The following is a 17040-nucleotide window of genomic DNA, read 5'->3' as shown; positions in this document are numbered from 1 at the left end:
GGAAGTGGTTAACGCTTCTCTGAGGGAGGGTCGGGTGCCTTCCCCTTTAAAGGAGGCGGTAGTCCGACCGGTCCTGAAGAAAGCGTCACTGGATCCAGAGATGGCCGCGAATTATAGACCAGTGGCCAACATCCCGTTTCTGGGCAAGGTGTTTGAGTGGGTGGTGGCGGGACAGCTCCAAGCTCTCTTGGATGAAACTGATTATCTGGACCCATTTCAGTCCGGCTTCAGACCCGGGTACGGTACTGAATCTGCCTTGGTCACCCTGTACGATGACCTGTGCAGGGAGAAGGACAGGGGGAGTGCGTCCCTGTTGGTTCTCCTGGACCTCTCAGCGGCTTTCGATACCATCGACCATGGTATCCTTCTGGATAGGCTAGCGGGATTGGGGGTCGGAGGCACTGCTTTGCAGTGGTTCCACTCCTATCTCAATGGCCGGTTCCAGAAGGTGGTGCTGGGGGACTATGGCTCTGCACCATGGTAGCTAAGCCATGGAGTACCGCAGGGGTCCATTTTGTCCCCTTTGCTGTTCAACATCTACATGAAACCGCTGGGAGAGGTCATCAGGAGGTGTGGGCTGCGGAATCATCGGAACGCTGATGATACCCAGCTCTACCTCTCGTTTTCCACCAATCCAGGTGAGGCAGTGGCTGTACTGAACCGGTGCCTGGCCGAGGTAATGCGCTGGATGAGTGCCAGTAAACTGAAGCTCAATCCAGATAAGACGGAGGTCCTGTTGGTTGGCGGATCGGGCTTCGGAGAGGGTGAATTGAACTTAGTCATGAATGGGGTTGCACTCCCTCTTAGGGACAAGGTTCGCAGCCTGGGAGTGCTGCTTGACCCAGAGCTTTCATTGGAAACTCAGGTGACAGCAGTGGCGAGGAGCGCTTTCCTTCAGCTTCGGCTGATCCATCAGCTGCGCCCCTACCTGGAGTACAACTGCCTGGTGACAGTGACACACGCGTTGGTGACTTTCCGTCTTGACTTCTGTAACGCGCTCTATGTGGGGCTACCCTTGAAGACGGTCCGGATACTTCAGTTGGTTCAAAATAGAGCTGCCAGGCTGCTGACGGGGACTGGGCGTTATGTTCACATGACTCCAGTCCTCCGTCAGCTTCACTGGCTTCCCATTGAAGTCCGGGCCCAATTCAAGGTGTTGGTGATGACCTATAAAGCCCTAAATGGCTTGGGTCCTGGCTACCTGAAGGAGCGCTTACGTCCATATATGCCCGTCCGCCCCCTGAGATCTGCGGGAGAGGCCCTTCTCCAGGAACCCTCCGTAAAGGAAATTAGGAGGGTAGGTACTTGGAGGAGGGCTTTCTCTGCGGTGGCGCCCAATCTATGGAATGCACTCTCCAGAGAGGTCCACCTGGCGCCGTCATTATTTGTTTTTCGGCACCAGGCGAAGACCTTTTTATTCAAACGTCATTTTAATTGCTAATATTATTTCCTTATTTTATTCTTTGGCCAGGGCGACTTATTTTATATTGTTAATTCATTTTATATTTTTAATGTATTATATTTTAATTGATGTTTTGTGAGCCGCCCCGAGGCTTCGGCGAATGGGACGGCATAGAAATTTTCTAAATAAATAAATATTGCTAATAGCAGAGATTTTGGAAATTCATTGTATATGGCATAATAGATATAAATTTCTTGTAAAAATTGAGGCAATGAATTAGCTTACCTACTTATATATGAACATGAGTGTGTTTATATTTGGGCCTGCCTGTTCTTTCAGAGAGTACTGAGCCACCAAGATGATACTGCATTACTGAAAGCCTACATTGTGGAGTGGCGTAAATTCTTCACACAGTGTGATATCTTACCCAAACCCTTTTGTCAGTTAGAGATTACTCTAATGGGGAAGCAAGGCAGCAATAAGAAATCCAATGTAGAAGACAGTATTGTAAGAAAGGTAAGTGCTGTTCTTCATAAACCACCATTGCAGAGAGTCTCTTTTAACACCAGTACATATCAAAGTAGGGCAATGAAATCATACTGCATTCGTAATGATTCTGACACTTGATTTTAAAACATGGATCTGAGCTAGTAATTACTATTCTGCTGCTTTCTCCAGTGTTTAACACAATGCACCTCTGCTCCATACAGTATACAAGTAGCTTTGAGTATTACTGATGCTGCTTGGGGAGCTAAAGTACATGCATATGTGTGAAGCATAAATTTCTGAGTAATATATATCTTACTTTCATTGGAATATAAAATAGGGATGGCATATTTGGAAGAAATAGTAGGTTTTATGCATTTCTGAGTTAAAGCCAAGCTAGACAGTACATAAGCTTGAGTTCCTTAAAGTATACTCTCTGCTCAACCCATCTTGCTATCAAGGTGACCATATATCTTAATGTAGATAATTTTTAAATGCCAGTTCTCAGTAAAGGAAGTAACAGCTGTATTTGTCACATGAATCATTCTCATAAAGCATAAAAATGTTTTAATAAATAAATAAATAAATAAATGTGGGCCTTCTTTGCCACCAGAAAAGGAGGTGAATTTTTCTAAAATCAATATTGACCTGTCCCTAAAATTTAAGACAATATTTTAATGGTTTGCCATTGGAATATCAATGCATGCTCTTCTAATTTTCTGCCTTATTGTATTTGTAGCTAATGTTAGATACTTGGAATGAGTCCATATTTTCAAATATAAAGACTCGTCTTCAGGACAGTGCAATGAAGCTGGTCCATGCTGAACGACTGGGGGAAGCATTTGACTCTCAACTTGTCATTGGTGTTAGAGAATCATATGGTATGTCTTGTTATGTGGTAAATATCATTTTAATTGTTAAAATATATGATCTGGCCAGGGCAACTTCTTCTTCCTTCTCTTTTCTCCTCCTATATTATTTATTTACTTATTTTATACTGATAATTTTAATTTTATATTATTATGTTTGTAACCAGTGTATTTTTTGTATTTTTGTATTTAATGGTAATTTATTATGTTCTATTGTATTTCAATGTATTTTATTGTGTTGTAAGCCGCCCCGAGGCTTCGGCAAGGGGCGGCATAGAAATGTTATAATAATAATAATAATAATAATAATAATAATAATAATAATAATAATAATAAAAACAGAGTCCCCTATACTGTAATATCACCCACCATAGCTTGCCTGCAACTAGAATTTTTATTGGCAATGGTTAGATGACACATACACTGAAAAGACCAGTAATCTTCTTAATTTAGCAGCTGGAGGTTTTTAAATGTGCTCAGCAATAATACAGTTCTGTAGGAAATTATAATTTTAACAGTTACAGGAATGAATTCAATAAACTGCTTTTCTACACTGCCATGCAAAGTTGTAATCTTAGATCTGTACCTCTTAGCATGTTTGCAAACTACAAGCTTTTTCTCATGCCTGAAACTTGTCCATTATCTAAGGGATTGCTTCAGACATTTCTGTCAGTAGTGATCTTAAGATTCGTATCACTGTTGCTTTTGCACAGGCATGTGCCATGAGAATCTTCAAAACTGGAATTCCATGGGATGAGTATGTGCGTGAAACTGAGTTGATAGGTACGCATACAAAAAAGTACCATGCAGAATAATACTAAACAATTCAGCTTACCTGCTGACTTAAACAAGAGACGTAAAATGGCCACCCAAAGTATGTTTTAATGCCTTCCTAAGTTACTTGTTAGGCAGAGTTTTAAGTAGTAATAATATTGGGTAGTATCCATTGAAGCACTACAGCTAAATAGTGTCATACTGGTGCAAACTAGCTCTAACACTGTGGTAATAGTGCTTGCTGGTGCAATAGGTTTTCCTGGAAATCTCACTGTGTTGTTTTCAAATAGTGATCTTTACTATTTTTCAGGCAAGACTCACTTTGGCTCCAGGTTATCACTGCAGGGGATGTGTTGGGAGTCTTTCCAGGATTGGAGGGGAGAAGTCCCTTCTGCACCCATTCTGGTGGCAGTATTATGCACAGGATGTGGTCTTTTTGAGCCTCTGCTCCCCTATCCCACCCTCAAATTATTTAAAGTCCCTTCTTTAGTAAGAATACAAGAAAAAAACTACCCTTACAGCATCATCTGATAAAGGAGTCACCAGTCAGTCACCAGGCAGGCAAATTCTGCAGCACTTGTGCAATGCACCACTAGCTAGCCTTTCACTTGGTGCTTTGCCTGTTGATCTTTTTCTACACCATACCTACTTGACTGATTGCCCCTTTATTTGACACATGTACAAACTCTTCACCTTACAGTTGATTCATGGCAGGTCTCATGATGTCCCACCTCCAGCCCAGATTACAGCAACTGGCTCAGTGCTAAAACAAACAAGGCAAGATTAGAGAGCTGCTGCTGAAAGTGAGCAGCTACTGCAAAAAGAGATTAAATGAAATTGAAGGAAGCACTTGAGGTGATTCAGAGCCCCCAGTGGCCCTTGGGCCTCGTAGTGAAGAAACTTTACTACACATGGTTTGCACTAGTGCAGCATCATATGCATTTGTGATAGTGCTGTGTTGCATACTCACTTTATATTGAGATCAATATAATATTTGTACTTTGGATATTCTCATTTTCTTAAGTGAGAAGATTAAGTGTGCTACTTCATACTAAACATCCAGAAAGAAGGTCTGAATGTGATATTTCTCGTTACAGTTAATCTGTGTTCCAATCCTGACGATAAACTCCAGATTTATCGGGATAATTTTGAAAAAGCATACCTTGACTCAACAGAGAGATTTTATAGAACTCAAGCCCCTTCATATTTGCAGCAAAATGGTGTACAGAATTATATGAAATATGTAAGTGAAAAGGTGCTCAGAGGAAGGTATTTACTCTAAAAATGTTAATATTTTAAGTGATTATTGTTTTGCTTCTGCACAGGCAGACGCTAAACTTAAGGAAGAAGAAAAAAGAGCACTACGGTATTTAGAAACCAGGCGTGAATGTAACTCTGTAGAAGCGGTAAGAATATTTTGCAGATACATAATGTCTTAATAGTGGAAATAATTCATATATTTAAAAGTTTGAGTAAATCAAGGAATTATTCATACAGTTCTGAAGACAAGTGTCTTTGTAGTGATTTTTACCCTGTTATATATGAACAAATTACACTTAAAGTAGATCTAAAGTCTGAGCCATTAAAAGTAGAAAAGCTACAAATCAAATAATCATCTGTTCCAAGTGTTTCATATGGAGAATGGTTGCTATTTCCATATAGGCAGATTTGTTGCACCAAGTAAAAAACAACAAATTTGTATACAACCTTCTAATCATGACCATAAACAATAGGTTTGGTGTTTCTTTCTTTGGTCTGTGTTGAAAGAAAAAGGTGTTGTGTGAAATAAGTATTTACTGATACTGTCTGTGCTCCCCTAATAATGCTCTTTCAAAAACTATGAACCACCATAAAAAGAGGTAGAATCTAGAGCTTATGGCATTATAGAAAGTATTGAGCTCTGTTCCCTTGAATGGACCATTCCTTTTGCCGGAATGACAAAGGTTCTTTGGTGCGGATTTATATCCATTTGCCTGGGAATGGGTACCAGTGATGGATGAGATGGATTGACTCCATATGAGAAGGATGGACTCCATAAAGGAAGCCACAACCTTGAATTTTCAAGAGCTGAACAAGGTTGTCAAGGATGGGATATTTTGGAGGGCCTTCATACATATGGCTGTCATAGGTTAGAGATGACATGATGGCACATAACAGCAGCAACAACAGATGGAATTGAACTCAGTGGATGTACAACTGAATAATCATGGATGGTACTCTAAAATGTGCATATGATTCTGCCCCATTTAAACTCTAGTTTTTGGTGGAAAATGAAAATGCTTGAATGAAACCCTAGAAGTAATTATCTCAGCATCTCAGCAGTAATCATGGCACCTGTTATTTAAGTCTTAAAGTTATCACACAGTTTACCATAGTATAATATCTATCAGCTTATCTAAAAGTTATGGTGTAATGATATTTACTTCCTGCTGTAGGGTTGTATATAATTACTTTCAGCTTATTAGAATAGATAATATGATCTGTTAGACTTGAATGGAGATCATATGGGATTATTTAGGCAGTGTATGCTATTTTATGCAGTTGATACACAACATGAACCTTGCTAATCTAGGAATAATTGATTTTGCTATGGATGACAGAGGTTAACACAGCAATTCTAAGCATGTTTGTTCAGAATTAATTCCCACTAATAGAAATAGCTTAATTTTGAGTGAATATGAAATGTATAGGCATTGTTTTAACTCTGTTTAGTCAAAATGTTAGGCATAATTACACCTAATATAATGTGTTCTAAATTTGTCCAACACTGGATATTTTTACTCATGCAGAGAATGTAACTTGATAGAGCAAAGCTAGGCAACCTGGCACTCTCCAGATGCTTTGGCTACAACTTGCATAAGCCCCAGCCAGCAAAAATAATGGCAAAGTATGATGGAAATTGTAGTCCAAAAACAAAGATTCCACTTCTTCATAGATAGTAGCCAAATTCAGATGATAGTTTGAGAATGCTCTCCAAACACACACACCCAATTGCAAATCCTGGTTTGCACCCTAATTTAGAGGATTTATTCAGACTAATTTGGCAGTTCAAATGTAGGAGCAACTGTGGCTTGATTCAAGGATGAAGTAACTGATTAAAGTCTCTGCATGGGGAGAGAAAGAAGATGTGGGAGAAGGGTTTGTTCCTAATCTTCCAAATCATCATTGGTAACTTATATAAATTCAGTTAATGAGTTTGTAAAAACAGCACTATTGTAAGTATATTAATGGCTACCTTACTGCTTTTCAGCTTATGGAATGCTGTGTGAATGCTCTGGTGACATCTTTTAAAGAAACAATTTTAGCTGAATGCCAAGGCATGATCAAACGGAATGAAACAGAGAGTAAGTGAAGGTTGATGTAATTTTCCCCAATAGCGCTTTTGATTTGGACAGAGTATATACTTCTGTTTTATAAGAAAGGCACCCAAGAAAACCAGTTTGACGTAGAGCTGGTTAAATGTAGCTTGCTCTATTATAATACAGTGTACAAGTTTATTCTTTTTTCCAGCCCTGAAAATAAAACTCTGAGATAGATGATTGAACCAGCATTGCTCACTGAATTTAATGGGAGAGTTGGGGATTGCGGCCAGTGTTCTGCTTAGGCTCACACTATTTTGTATTTATTAGTTGTGGGTGTTTCAGCATGTAGCTTTGATATTCTTTAATAATGGTTAATATAATAGTAGCTGAAAGTGCGGCCTACTTCACTACTGTACTATATTTCATACTTTTGCCTGTTTTACTACCTGCTTTTCTTTGTACTTAATCAGCCTTGATCATCTTTCAGGTTTACTCATGTTGTGATATTTAGATAAACAAGGAAGATTGTCTTAGTTTATGCATCTTTTGGCAAATGTTTATATTGATGACAATGGATATAATTTAAATTTTAAAAATTTGTGGTCCTTGTGGAATATTCAGAAAAACTAATTGGAGAAATACAACTTTTTTGTCCTAGTGTTTCAGGGCATGTTAAGGTTACATTGTGTATGCCATGTAACAAAGGAAAATAAGATCTATATATGTTTTGAAGAATTTGCTGCTTGTTCAGATTAGATTTCTAGCATTCAGAGTATAGCATCTGTAGTTAGGCATGAGAATTCAAAAGGCATCTGACCTCAGAACTATGTCTGGCTCCTTCTCCTGACAGCAGCAGTTTGACACTGGTCCAGATCTGAATATAGCAAGATACGAAACCTTGTGCAAGTATAACTTTCAACTCTCAGGGGAAATGAGGCTTTATGGGAACTTGCAACAATAAAGAAGTTGATTAGGAAACCTGCACTGCCACAGTGAATTTCACAGTATAGTCTTGCGGAAACTGGAGGAGATTAGCGCTTCTTTCCTACCTCTCTCTGGTATTCCGTAACTTAAACTAGTGAATATTCCTGTGAATATAGCTAGGTATTAGTTGTCTAATATATCCCTCTGCCTCCTCATCTTAATGATTTCAATTAATGCTTATGCTGCACTGTTTAAATGTGTACATATAATAGGGGTGAGTGAGGAATTTGTTGGATCCAAATTCCTAAGTGAATTTGGTCTAATTTTCAAATCAGAATGCCATTCACCTGAGGAACCAGGGGTGGGTTGAAGAATTTGTCTGTTCTCTACCATCCAGCAGTATGTCATATCCTTACCACTGGTGCCTGCAGATTCACTTTGGAATGCATGGCAGCAGTTCTACCTACTAGGCCCTCTAAGCAGCTGTGGCAATCTGTGGAAACAGTACAGTATGACCTTGACAGTGAAAATTGTAAAAACAACACAAACTTGAATTAGAGTAATTCATCCATCCTAAAATTAAAATGCCAACTTCCTGCTTATTTCCTCTGCAAATAAGCCAGTTTCTAGAATGCATTCTCCCTCTGCTTCTGTTCTGACCTTTCTGGAACTATTTCCTCTGTTTCTATCCTTTCAGAATTTAACTATGGCCTCAGTTTAATCATCATTTTACTGTCTGGTTTACAAACCAAGGATTGTGGTTTGAGTCAGCCATAATATGTATTGTCTATATGTAATGCAAGGCCATTTTTTAATGTTGAAAAAGGGAAATTGGTTCAAGAAAAATAGAATGTGTATTCTCAAGTCTACAAACCATGATTTGCAAGAAAACAACACTGAGTTTGAACAGGCGCACTGTATAATCTAGAATTTCCCACAGTTGCTTGTGGAGTGGCAGTTAGAAGAGGATGAAGGTATTTACAATTTTATAAAGCTTCCAGGTTCCTTGACTGATGGCTTCTTCAAAATTTTGTATCTTCAGAATTGCATTTAATGTTTTCATTGATGGATAAAGTTCCTAATGGAATAGAGCCTATGTTAAAAGATTTGGAAGAACATATCGTTAGTGCGGGATTAGCAGACATGGTAGCAGCTGCTGAAACTATTACTACTGTAAGTGTGTATTTTTTTTGTCATCCCTTATTTCTTGTTTAAAAGAGTTTTAACTAAAAAGTCATTTGACAGAATGAAACCTTACATTTTTGAAATCAGTCTGAAATTGTTGCTAAATATAGTAGAGAAATATACATCCTTCAAAATTATCAGTATTTGAAATCTCATGAAACTAAGGATACAAGCTTTAATTGATTAGTATTATTAAGCAATGAATGGCTTATTCTAATCCCCTCTGTTGCAGATGCATGTAAGCCTCCAAACTCAGAGGCGTTTGTGCAATCCAGTCCACAGAGTGAGGTACAGCGACAATCTCTACTGATGTATGCTGTGCGTATCTAGATGAAGCTTTGGGGAAGAAAGGGGGCCGAGCTCAATATCCTCTCTGCCCCCTGGCATAATCCCTTTCCTCCTCTCTGAGGCTCACTTGTGCCCTCAGAGAGGTAGCTGGCTCAATTCTTTCTGCACCACTGTGAGAGGGAATGGGGTTGGCCTTCAGAGTTTCAGCTCCATGGTTTCAGGATCTTGGAGCTAGGATTCCATATAATCCGATTGTCTCTTAGATAAGGTAGGTAGGACATAAGGTTGTGCCTTAGATGGGTTAATTACAATTTTCATTCTGATTAATTTCTATGCCATCTACATTTCCATAGAAAATCTCTAGATGAAATCTTTAGTGAAATTGATAACAGCCAAGTCCCTGATACTTGGTGATATTAAAGGACCTGGTGCCATAGTGACTTAATAAATCTCGTGTATCAAATACAGTTATATTTACCCATGCCTTTACCTTCTAGTTTGCATTCAAAGCTTGCACACAGTGTGCCAATGAGGGACAATAATGTGAATGAAAATCTGAAACTTTAGGCTTATTTTCCTTTTCCCACCTCCCTTTCCATGTGATGATTCCTTGCCCATACTCCTAGTTTAATGCCAAATAAAATTGTCATTTTCATCTAAACAGCCACACTATGGTTGACCACCTGCTGCTTGTACTAATTTGAAATCAGCATTCATAAGGTAGCCAAGGCATGCTAGCCCATTGTGTTCTGTCTGTTTGTCCATGGAATGCAAATTCGTGGTCATGTTTGAATCACTTCTCAGTGAAACTGGCTTTATATCTAATGGTAAGAACTTCAGGATGGTTAATTCTAGAGTGATCTTCTGCCTTCTAATGAAATAGATTTTTTTACCCAGAAGGAACAAATGCACTGGAAGTACCTAATGCATATCTCTGATCAATAAAAAGAGTAGAAAATAAAGTTGTCAGAATAAACGGACAAATGGGGGAACAGTCACTATAGTTGCTTTATCCCAAGAATCTTGGTGCAATCTGGAATCTACTTTGTCCCTATCAGAAACTAATCTAATTAACAGCACAGTCTCATATATGTCTACTTGTGGGGAAGTCCCACTGAATTCAGTGAGACTTATTCCAGGTAAGTGGTATGGGATTGCTTAAGTCTGTCAGTTACCTTCTGTAGCTTATCTTAGAATTGCTACAAAACTGTAGAGTGGGGGTCAGCTGCTCCAGCTCCTGTAATTACTCCCTATTAGCCTTGCTAACTGGGTCAGATGAAATCTAGTCCAAATCATTTGGAGGGCTCTAGATTATTATTTCTGCTCTAGAGTCTAGGACAGCATCATTCCAAGCTTTTGTTTAAGATCTAATCTGAACAAGAGTTGCATATGATATTCAAGCTTGCTAGTTGTTTGGTGATATTTTAGATGGTCTTGGTCAAGATACTGCCTTATTGTAGATTTTAGAGTTTGATGCTGGCCAGGTTCTCATTATAAACCTGAATATGACACTAATTTGGAGCTGATTTAAAAGGGAATTTTGTTAATGCAGACTGTGTGTAGTATTGTGTCGATTCAGTGCTTACAAAGCCAACAGATGGCACCATTTGTACTAAAGGAGTAGCACGCGCTTGCTGCTGAGTTTGACTCGTGCGCACTGTGGTTTGCTGGGAGCTAAGTGTAATCCCTGTACCAGGCCACAGGGAGTGCCCAGAGTTTCTTAGAAAGGTGGTTTTGGTGGACAGAGGGTTATAATTCAAAGAACTTTTCATCATGAGTAATAAACTGTTTTAAGTTACAATTGGTAACATGCTTTTAAAAAAATCTAATGAAGGTAACAATTTTGAGCTTGGCTCCTCTGTTGAATCTTTATATTCTTAAAAACATTGGAATAAGCAATTCACAGAAAATCAGCATGATTAACCCACAGCTGATTAATGATCACATGCTATTTTTTCCTCACAGATTTTGCTTTTTATTTTTTGTTGCTTTGCTTCAATTTTTAGGATTCTGAAAAGTATGTAGAACAATTGCTTACATTATTTAATCGATTTAGCAAGCTGGTTAAAGAAGCTTTTCAAGATGATCCAAGGTTTCTTACTGCCAGAGATAAGGTTTGTTATTAAATTCAGTTGATGTTTTGTGTCATTGTTTTCTCCTGAGTTTAGAAGGCTTATAAAACTTGCATGATTTAAATAAAAGTTATAATAAACTATTAGGCATTTTGCAGTCATCTTAAGTGTTTTACATCTTTAGATAACTGCAAGATTGTAATCATAAAATTGTACAATTAACAATGGGAGTTTTACCACCAGGTATGGAATTCCTGTGATATAATACTGCTAGGTTATGTTGTTTTTCTTAAACAGAGATTTCTCCCCACATTTACCTGATTCAGATGTCGGGCTGGGCCATTTAATGATCTGGAATCCTCTGCAGGTTTTTGCACACTATTCCTCCTTCCCCAACCCATGCATATCCCATCCTCCTATTGGATTCCTTCCACTGTTCATGAATAGCTTACTTTACAACAACATCTGTAGCCTGTTACCATTAACCTAAGACCTCAGTGGGGAATCAGGAATACAGGAAGACAATTGGCCCAGTGGGAAATCTGAACTGGGCCTTTGAAGAAGATGGAAAGTGATTTTAACTGGCATGTTCTAGAATGTATTCCTATGTTAACAGAGTTGACTGAATTGTTTCATTTCATTTTAGGCATATAAAGCAGTGGTTAATGATGCTACCATATTTAAACTTGAATTACCATTAAAACAGAAGGGGTAAGTTATTTACATATATATTTTAATCAAATACCTAATCAATTTCAAATTAAATACCAAGTTCAGTACTTCTTGAATTGATAATTAGCTCTTTTTGAAGAAAGCCCTTGTCTTATTTTCTAATAAATGTAGGTTATATTTTTAATTTTTTTGTTTTGTAATCTGAGCCATCTCCAAAGCCTAGGGCAAATAAGAATAGACTAGAACATATGTGAAATTATCAAATAAAATTAAATATATTAAATAAAAGCGTGCTCAGGGGGAGACGGGTGTAATTGTCACCTGATGCAGAGTTCGTGACCTGAGGCAAAATTTTTCAGAAATTTCTGTTCATGACCTGATTAAGTCATGAACTGAGGCGTCCGTAAGCCAAGGTACCACTGTATATGTGAAACTGCAGTTAGTGATTTCTCCTAATAATCTTATGACAACTGCATCTCATGTTCCTTTAGTGTTGGATTGAAAACGCAGCCAGAGTCCAAGTGTCCAGAACTGCTTGCAAATTACTGTGACATGTTGCTAAGGAAAACACCGCTAAGCAAAAAACTAACCTCTGAAGAAATTGAAGCAAAGCTTAAAGAAGTGGTATGTCCTTATACAGTTTCTGACTTTTTATTTGGGTGAAATACATGTTAAGGTTGTGACATTTCTTAAATGTCTATCCTCAAAAATACTATGATGTTAATTAGAATATTGGATAAAGAGGAAGGAAAGGCTCAGTGCTTCACTGGTTCCATCGTTAAGGTAGTTGTTGACTAGGGGCATTGCTGACCAACAAAACTGTCCACAGACAGTATAGTTTACTATTACACACAATTAACAGTGCCCAGGAAAGTGAATGCTGGCCTTACTTCCTTTGTTTAACTTAAAAGGCATGCACCTGTCAGATTATTTCATATTGTCATGATTTAGTTTAATCCTTCTAAATTAGTGGGATAGCAGTGCAGCTTTTTAACACTTGTTTTAATAAACACTAAATCATTACATATTCCATGTACCCCTCAACATTTATGGGTTCAGTTGTTCTTTGGTATGTCATCTCTCTTCTCCTCACCTCACCTTTCAATAATAATAAAAAATATCCTGTTTAATTTTACTGTCAGAGGTCTGGTCTATGTTCTTTGAAATTAATGGGAACGTAAAACTGTAAAATACCTAAGTTAATTGGAGTCCTTTATGTCCCCAACAACATAAAAAAGCAGCATGGAAAAAGTTAATGTACTGGAATGAGGTCTTTTGACACAAGAGCCCCCATTCTAATTGTACAAATTTTTGAACTACTGATTTCTTATTTGTGATGTTTTTCTGAGGGGGGAAGCTTTTGTATTAAGTTACTGGATGGAATACATTGGACCTCTTCCCTTATTTTTTTGTGAGTCTAGCATTTCACCTAAGCACTTTTGGTTTCTTTTTCTCCAGGCCTTCTGATAACCCTATGAAGATTGCTTTATTTGGTGGGGTAGTATCTTTTCCAGTCAGCTATAACAAGTTTATTTGCCCTAAACAAAACAGATATACCTTCCCTGTCCTTTGGCATGCCTGTATTTTGGGCTAAGGTTTTAAATGATTCTGTTGGCTCCAGTAACAGATACTGTCAAAACAAATGGCATTTGCCTTTCTCAGGAAGGCTCCTCTCACAGCAGGTTTCTCAGCCTGAATTCTGGGGATCACCACCCTGCCCATCATACCCACAGCATAGCTTGCAGTACTCAGCAGAGTATCCTGACTCTAGATAGCATTCTCAGGGTACTGGAGGTACTCTTGTGGGGAAGAGGAGCAGAGAAATATACTTCAGTGCAATTGCTCCTCCTTAAATCTGCATGTGACTCATGCAAAGGCAGATGGTCTGTGTGAGTGGGGGAGGGGGAAGAAATGTTCAGTTATGCTAACATGTACTCGACTATTTCCTCTCACTGATGAGTTATCAGAAAGAGACACTATATCAAGGATTAGGGTAACAGATTTAAAGTCACACTAGAAAGTTTTAAGCAGTGCACATTAATATCTGCATATTATACGTTCTCTTTGCTAAATTAGATATGACTGTTTTTCAAAGGGGATATGCAGAAGGTTTCAAATAAATGATAAATTATGTATTATTAAAATATTTTTCAGTGATGAAGATAAGTACATGATCTGTTACAGTAGTTTTATAGACAATAACTGCCCCCAGATACATTTGGGCATGAGTTTACCATTGCATAACTCTGTTTTGCAATAACAGTATGTGTTAATATTAATCATTGAACTTGTCTAACACTCTTTAAAACAGTTACTGGTACTCAAGTATGTACAGAACAAAGATGTTTTTATGAGATACCACAAAGCTCACTTAACAAGACGTCTTATATTGGATATATCAGCAGACAGTGAAATAGAAGAGAATATGGTGGAATGGCTGAGAGTAAGTATATAAAATCCTGTTGGCTTTTCTCTTATTCAGAAAACAGACCCTTTAATTAAAAATTACAAATAATGTGAGTATTTTCATCACAGATTATTCATAGCCTACCTCCTAGAATTTTGCCCATGATTCAGCAAATAGGGCTTGTGTTGTACCAACTCTGTTCTAAAAAGGGGCTTAGAGAGAGAACCCTAAGACCTGTGCATGTGATGTTTATATTATAACAAGAGCTTTCTGAATAATCTGTGGATTCATAATGTGGTTAGTTTAACATCCTTAGCATTGTATAACAACCCTATTCCCTCCGCTCTCCACCATACTTCTTCCTTCCAGAAATGAATGGTTATCCTGGAAGTATCTGCACTGATGAGGCCTTGGGGGCAGTCTCCTTGGTGCCTCCACATTTACTCATTTTCTGAAAAGTGGGTTTCCACTCTTTTGGCCAAGCCATTTGCCTGTGGAATCAACAGCTTGGTTGAAGGTAGTAGAGGGTTTCAGGTGATAAATCCCGTCCCAGGTAATTTGGCCAAGAAAACCCTAGTTCCCAACAAGAAAGAAGCTGGCAATCACTGACCTATTTAATTATACAGTTCAATTAATTGTAATATTCAAATATGGTATATGTGCTGAATTAATCATTGGGTATTGACAGTGTAGTATCTACGTCAACCACCTGGACCCTTCTGTTTTCCCACATCTGTTAAGCCCAGTGTAAATTATGTGTGTGAATGTTGTGTTTTTAACATAGCATGCAATTTTTGAATGAACTGTGTTTGAAAAAGATGGAAACTAGGATGCAGTTGTGCCTAGACTACGTTTGCAATCTCTTTACACAGGAAGTTGGTATGCCAGCAGATTATGTAAATAAGCTTGCACGAATGTTCCAGGATATCAAAGTATCTGAAGATTTGAACCAGGCCTTCAAGGAAATGCACAAAAATAATAAACTAGCTCTGCCAGGTACTCTTAATTTTAAATGTTTTTATGTTACATGGAGCCAAGCTTATTTCCTTAACAGAACCATGAAATTATGTGGTTATCTCTTGTTACCTTACCAGAGCCTGTTTTGCTCTTGTCTTGTTGTGACTTGATTTCCTGTTTACTGTTTCAATATTGTCTGTTTGCTGTTTCCTGTACAGCTGATTCTGTGAATATCAAAATTTTAAATGCTGGGGCTTGGTCAAGAAGTTCTGAAAAAGTTTTTGTATCGCTACCCACGGAATTAGAAGACCTCATACCTGAGGTAGAAGAGTTCTACAAAAAGAACCACAGTGGCAGGAAGCTTCACTGGCATCATCTTATGTCCAATGGAATTGTATGTATGCCTATGTCAGTCTCTTCAGTTTATTTAAATATGCTTCTGCTGCTGTTATTGTTATTGTTTCATTTCTGTACCACCACTCTGGGTGGTGTACAACAAAAATATACTTTGCTTCTGTGAGCTAGAAACATGTTTGCATTTAAGTACAGTTGGTGACTGATTTTTGTTCCTTTTTACAGATAACTTTTAAGAATGAAGTTGGCCAGTATGACTTGGAGGTAACCACATTTCAGCTGGCTGTGCTTTTTGCGTGGAACCAAAGACCCCGAGAGAAGATCAGCTTTGAAAATCTTAAATTAGCAACAGAACTGCCCGATGCTGAGCTTAGGCGAACTTTGTGGGTACGTGCAGCATATTCAACAGCTTTATTATAGGTTCATGACAACAAATTTGGACAGAAACCACATCCTACATTCATATGAATGAAACCATAATTTAGTGTGATAAGAAAGAGTTTCATCAAACCTAAGGTCTGACACTCTCTTCCTCCTGTCTTCTCTTGCTTGCACAGCTACTTTAGAAATCTTTGCTTCTGTTTTTGCCAAAATGTTTTTCCTTACTGTTTTGTCCAAACCAACTGACTTTGATTAATATTAACTGTGGTTTGTTTTAAGCAATCCATCTTCAAATAGTAGGTTATACGTAAAGCTAGCTTATTTAAACACATTATAATTAACATTTACTACTGTTTTTTGTGCTGCAAAATTGGGTTCTACATGAGTCCAAGGCTCTCAGTGGTATTTTCCTCATCTGCTAAACTACAGTTTAGTCTGATCTTCAAATATAGTTTTCCCCATCCTTTTTTCTATTTGCTAAGGATGTTGTAAGAGAGAATTAAGGACAGATATCAGTAGTATTTGTGTCTTTTTAACTTTAGGAAACCACGTTCGCATATGCAATAAAGGTTTGGCCTCAACAATTGGTTAAAATGAAGACTAACTACTTATTTTCATCATCTCTGTCTTTTCACCAGTCTCTTGTAGCATTTCCGAAGTTGAAACGTCAGGTTTTATTATATGAACCTCAAGTCAATTCACCCAAAGACTTTACAGAAGGAACTCTTTTCTCAGTGAACCAGGAATTCAGCTTAATGTAAGATGTAATATTGGCTTGTTCCCTAAATATTTTATAGAAGAAAAGTTTTAATATGTAATAGACCTGATATTCTAAAAGTTAATGTTTGAGGTATAGCAGAATAAAATGTATGCCTGACTTGTTAGCATTTACCTATTTCTACTATTATTTAGAGTAAAAGTTTTAGTCACCTCACATTGTATGAATGTTGTTCATTTTATTGCGCAT

General features: G+C 37.9%; 1 protein-coding gene across 2 annotated transcripts in view; it reads left to right on the top strand.

Annotated features, from left to right (window-relative positions):
• The window catches only part of CUL5 (cullin 5), a 40965-nt gene that overhangs the window by 14191 nt on the left and 9734 nt on the right, over window positions 1-17040 (top strand). For both annotated transcript variants that reach the window (XM_044441437.1, XM_044441438.1), the window contains exons 4-17: window positions 1742-1918; window positions 2628-2769; window positions 4629-4774; window positions 4857-4937; window positions 6782-6875; window positions 8800-8930; window positions 11237-11344; window positions 11949-12013; window positions 12466-12598; window positions 14286-14417; window positions 15254-15377; window positions 15557-15732; window positions 15918-16079; window positions 16712-16830. In XM_044441437.1, the coding sequence (XP_044297372.1) occupies window positions 1742-1918; window positions 2628-2769; window positions 4629-4774; window positions 4857-4937; window positions 6782-6875; window positions 8800-8930; window positions 11237-11344; window positions 11949-12013; window positions 12466-12598; window positions 14286-14417; window positions 15254-15377; window positions 15557-15732; window positions 15918-16079; window positions 16712-16830 (1790 nt within the window). The remainder of the gene's footprint in view (window positions 1-1741; window positions 1919-2627; window positions 2770-4628; window positions 4775-4856; window positions 4938-6781; window positions 6876-8799; window positions 8931-11236; window positions 11345-11948; window positions 12014-12465; window positions 12599-14285; window positions 14418-15253; window positions 15378-15556; window positions 15733-15917; window positions 16080-16711; window positions 16831-17040) is intronic.

Source organism: Varanus komodoensis, unplaced genomic scaffold, assembly GCF_004798865.1.
Source record: "Varanus komodoensis strain SLA01 unplaced genomic scaffold, ASM479886v1 scaffold4, whole genome shotgun sequence".
NCBI classification, from domain to species: Eukaryota; Metazoa; Chordata; class Lepidosauria; order Squamata; family Varanidae; genus Varanus; species Varanus komodoensis.
This window is presented reverse-complemented; position numbering and strand designations above follow the sequence as displayed.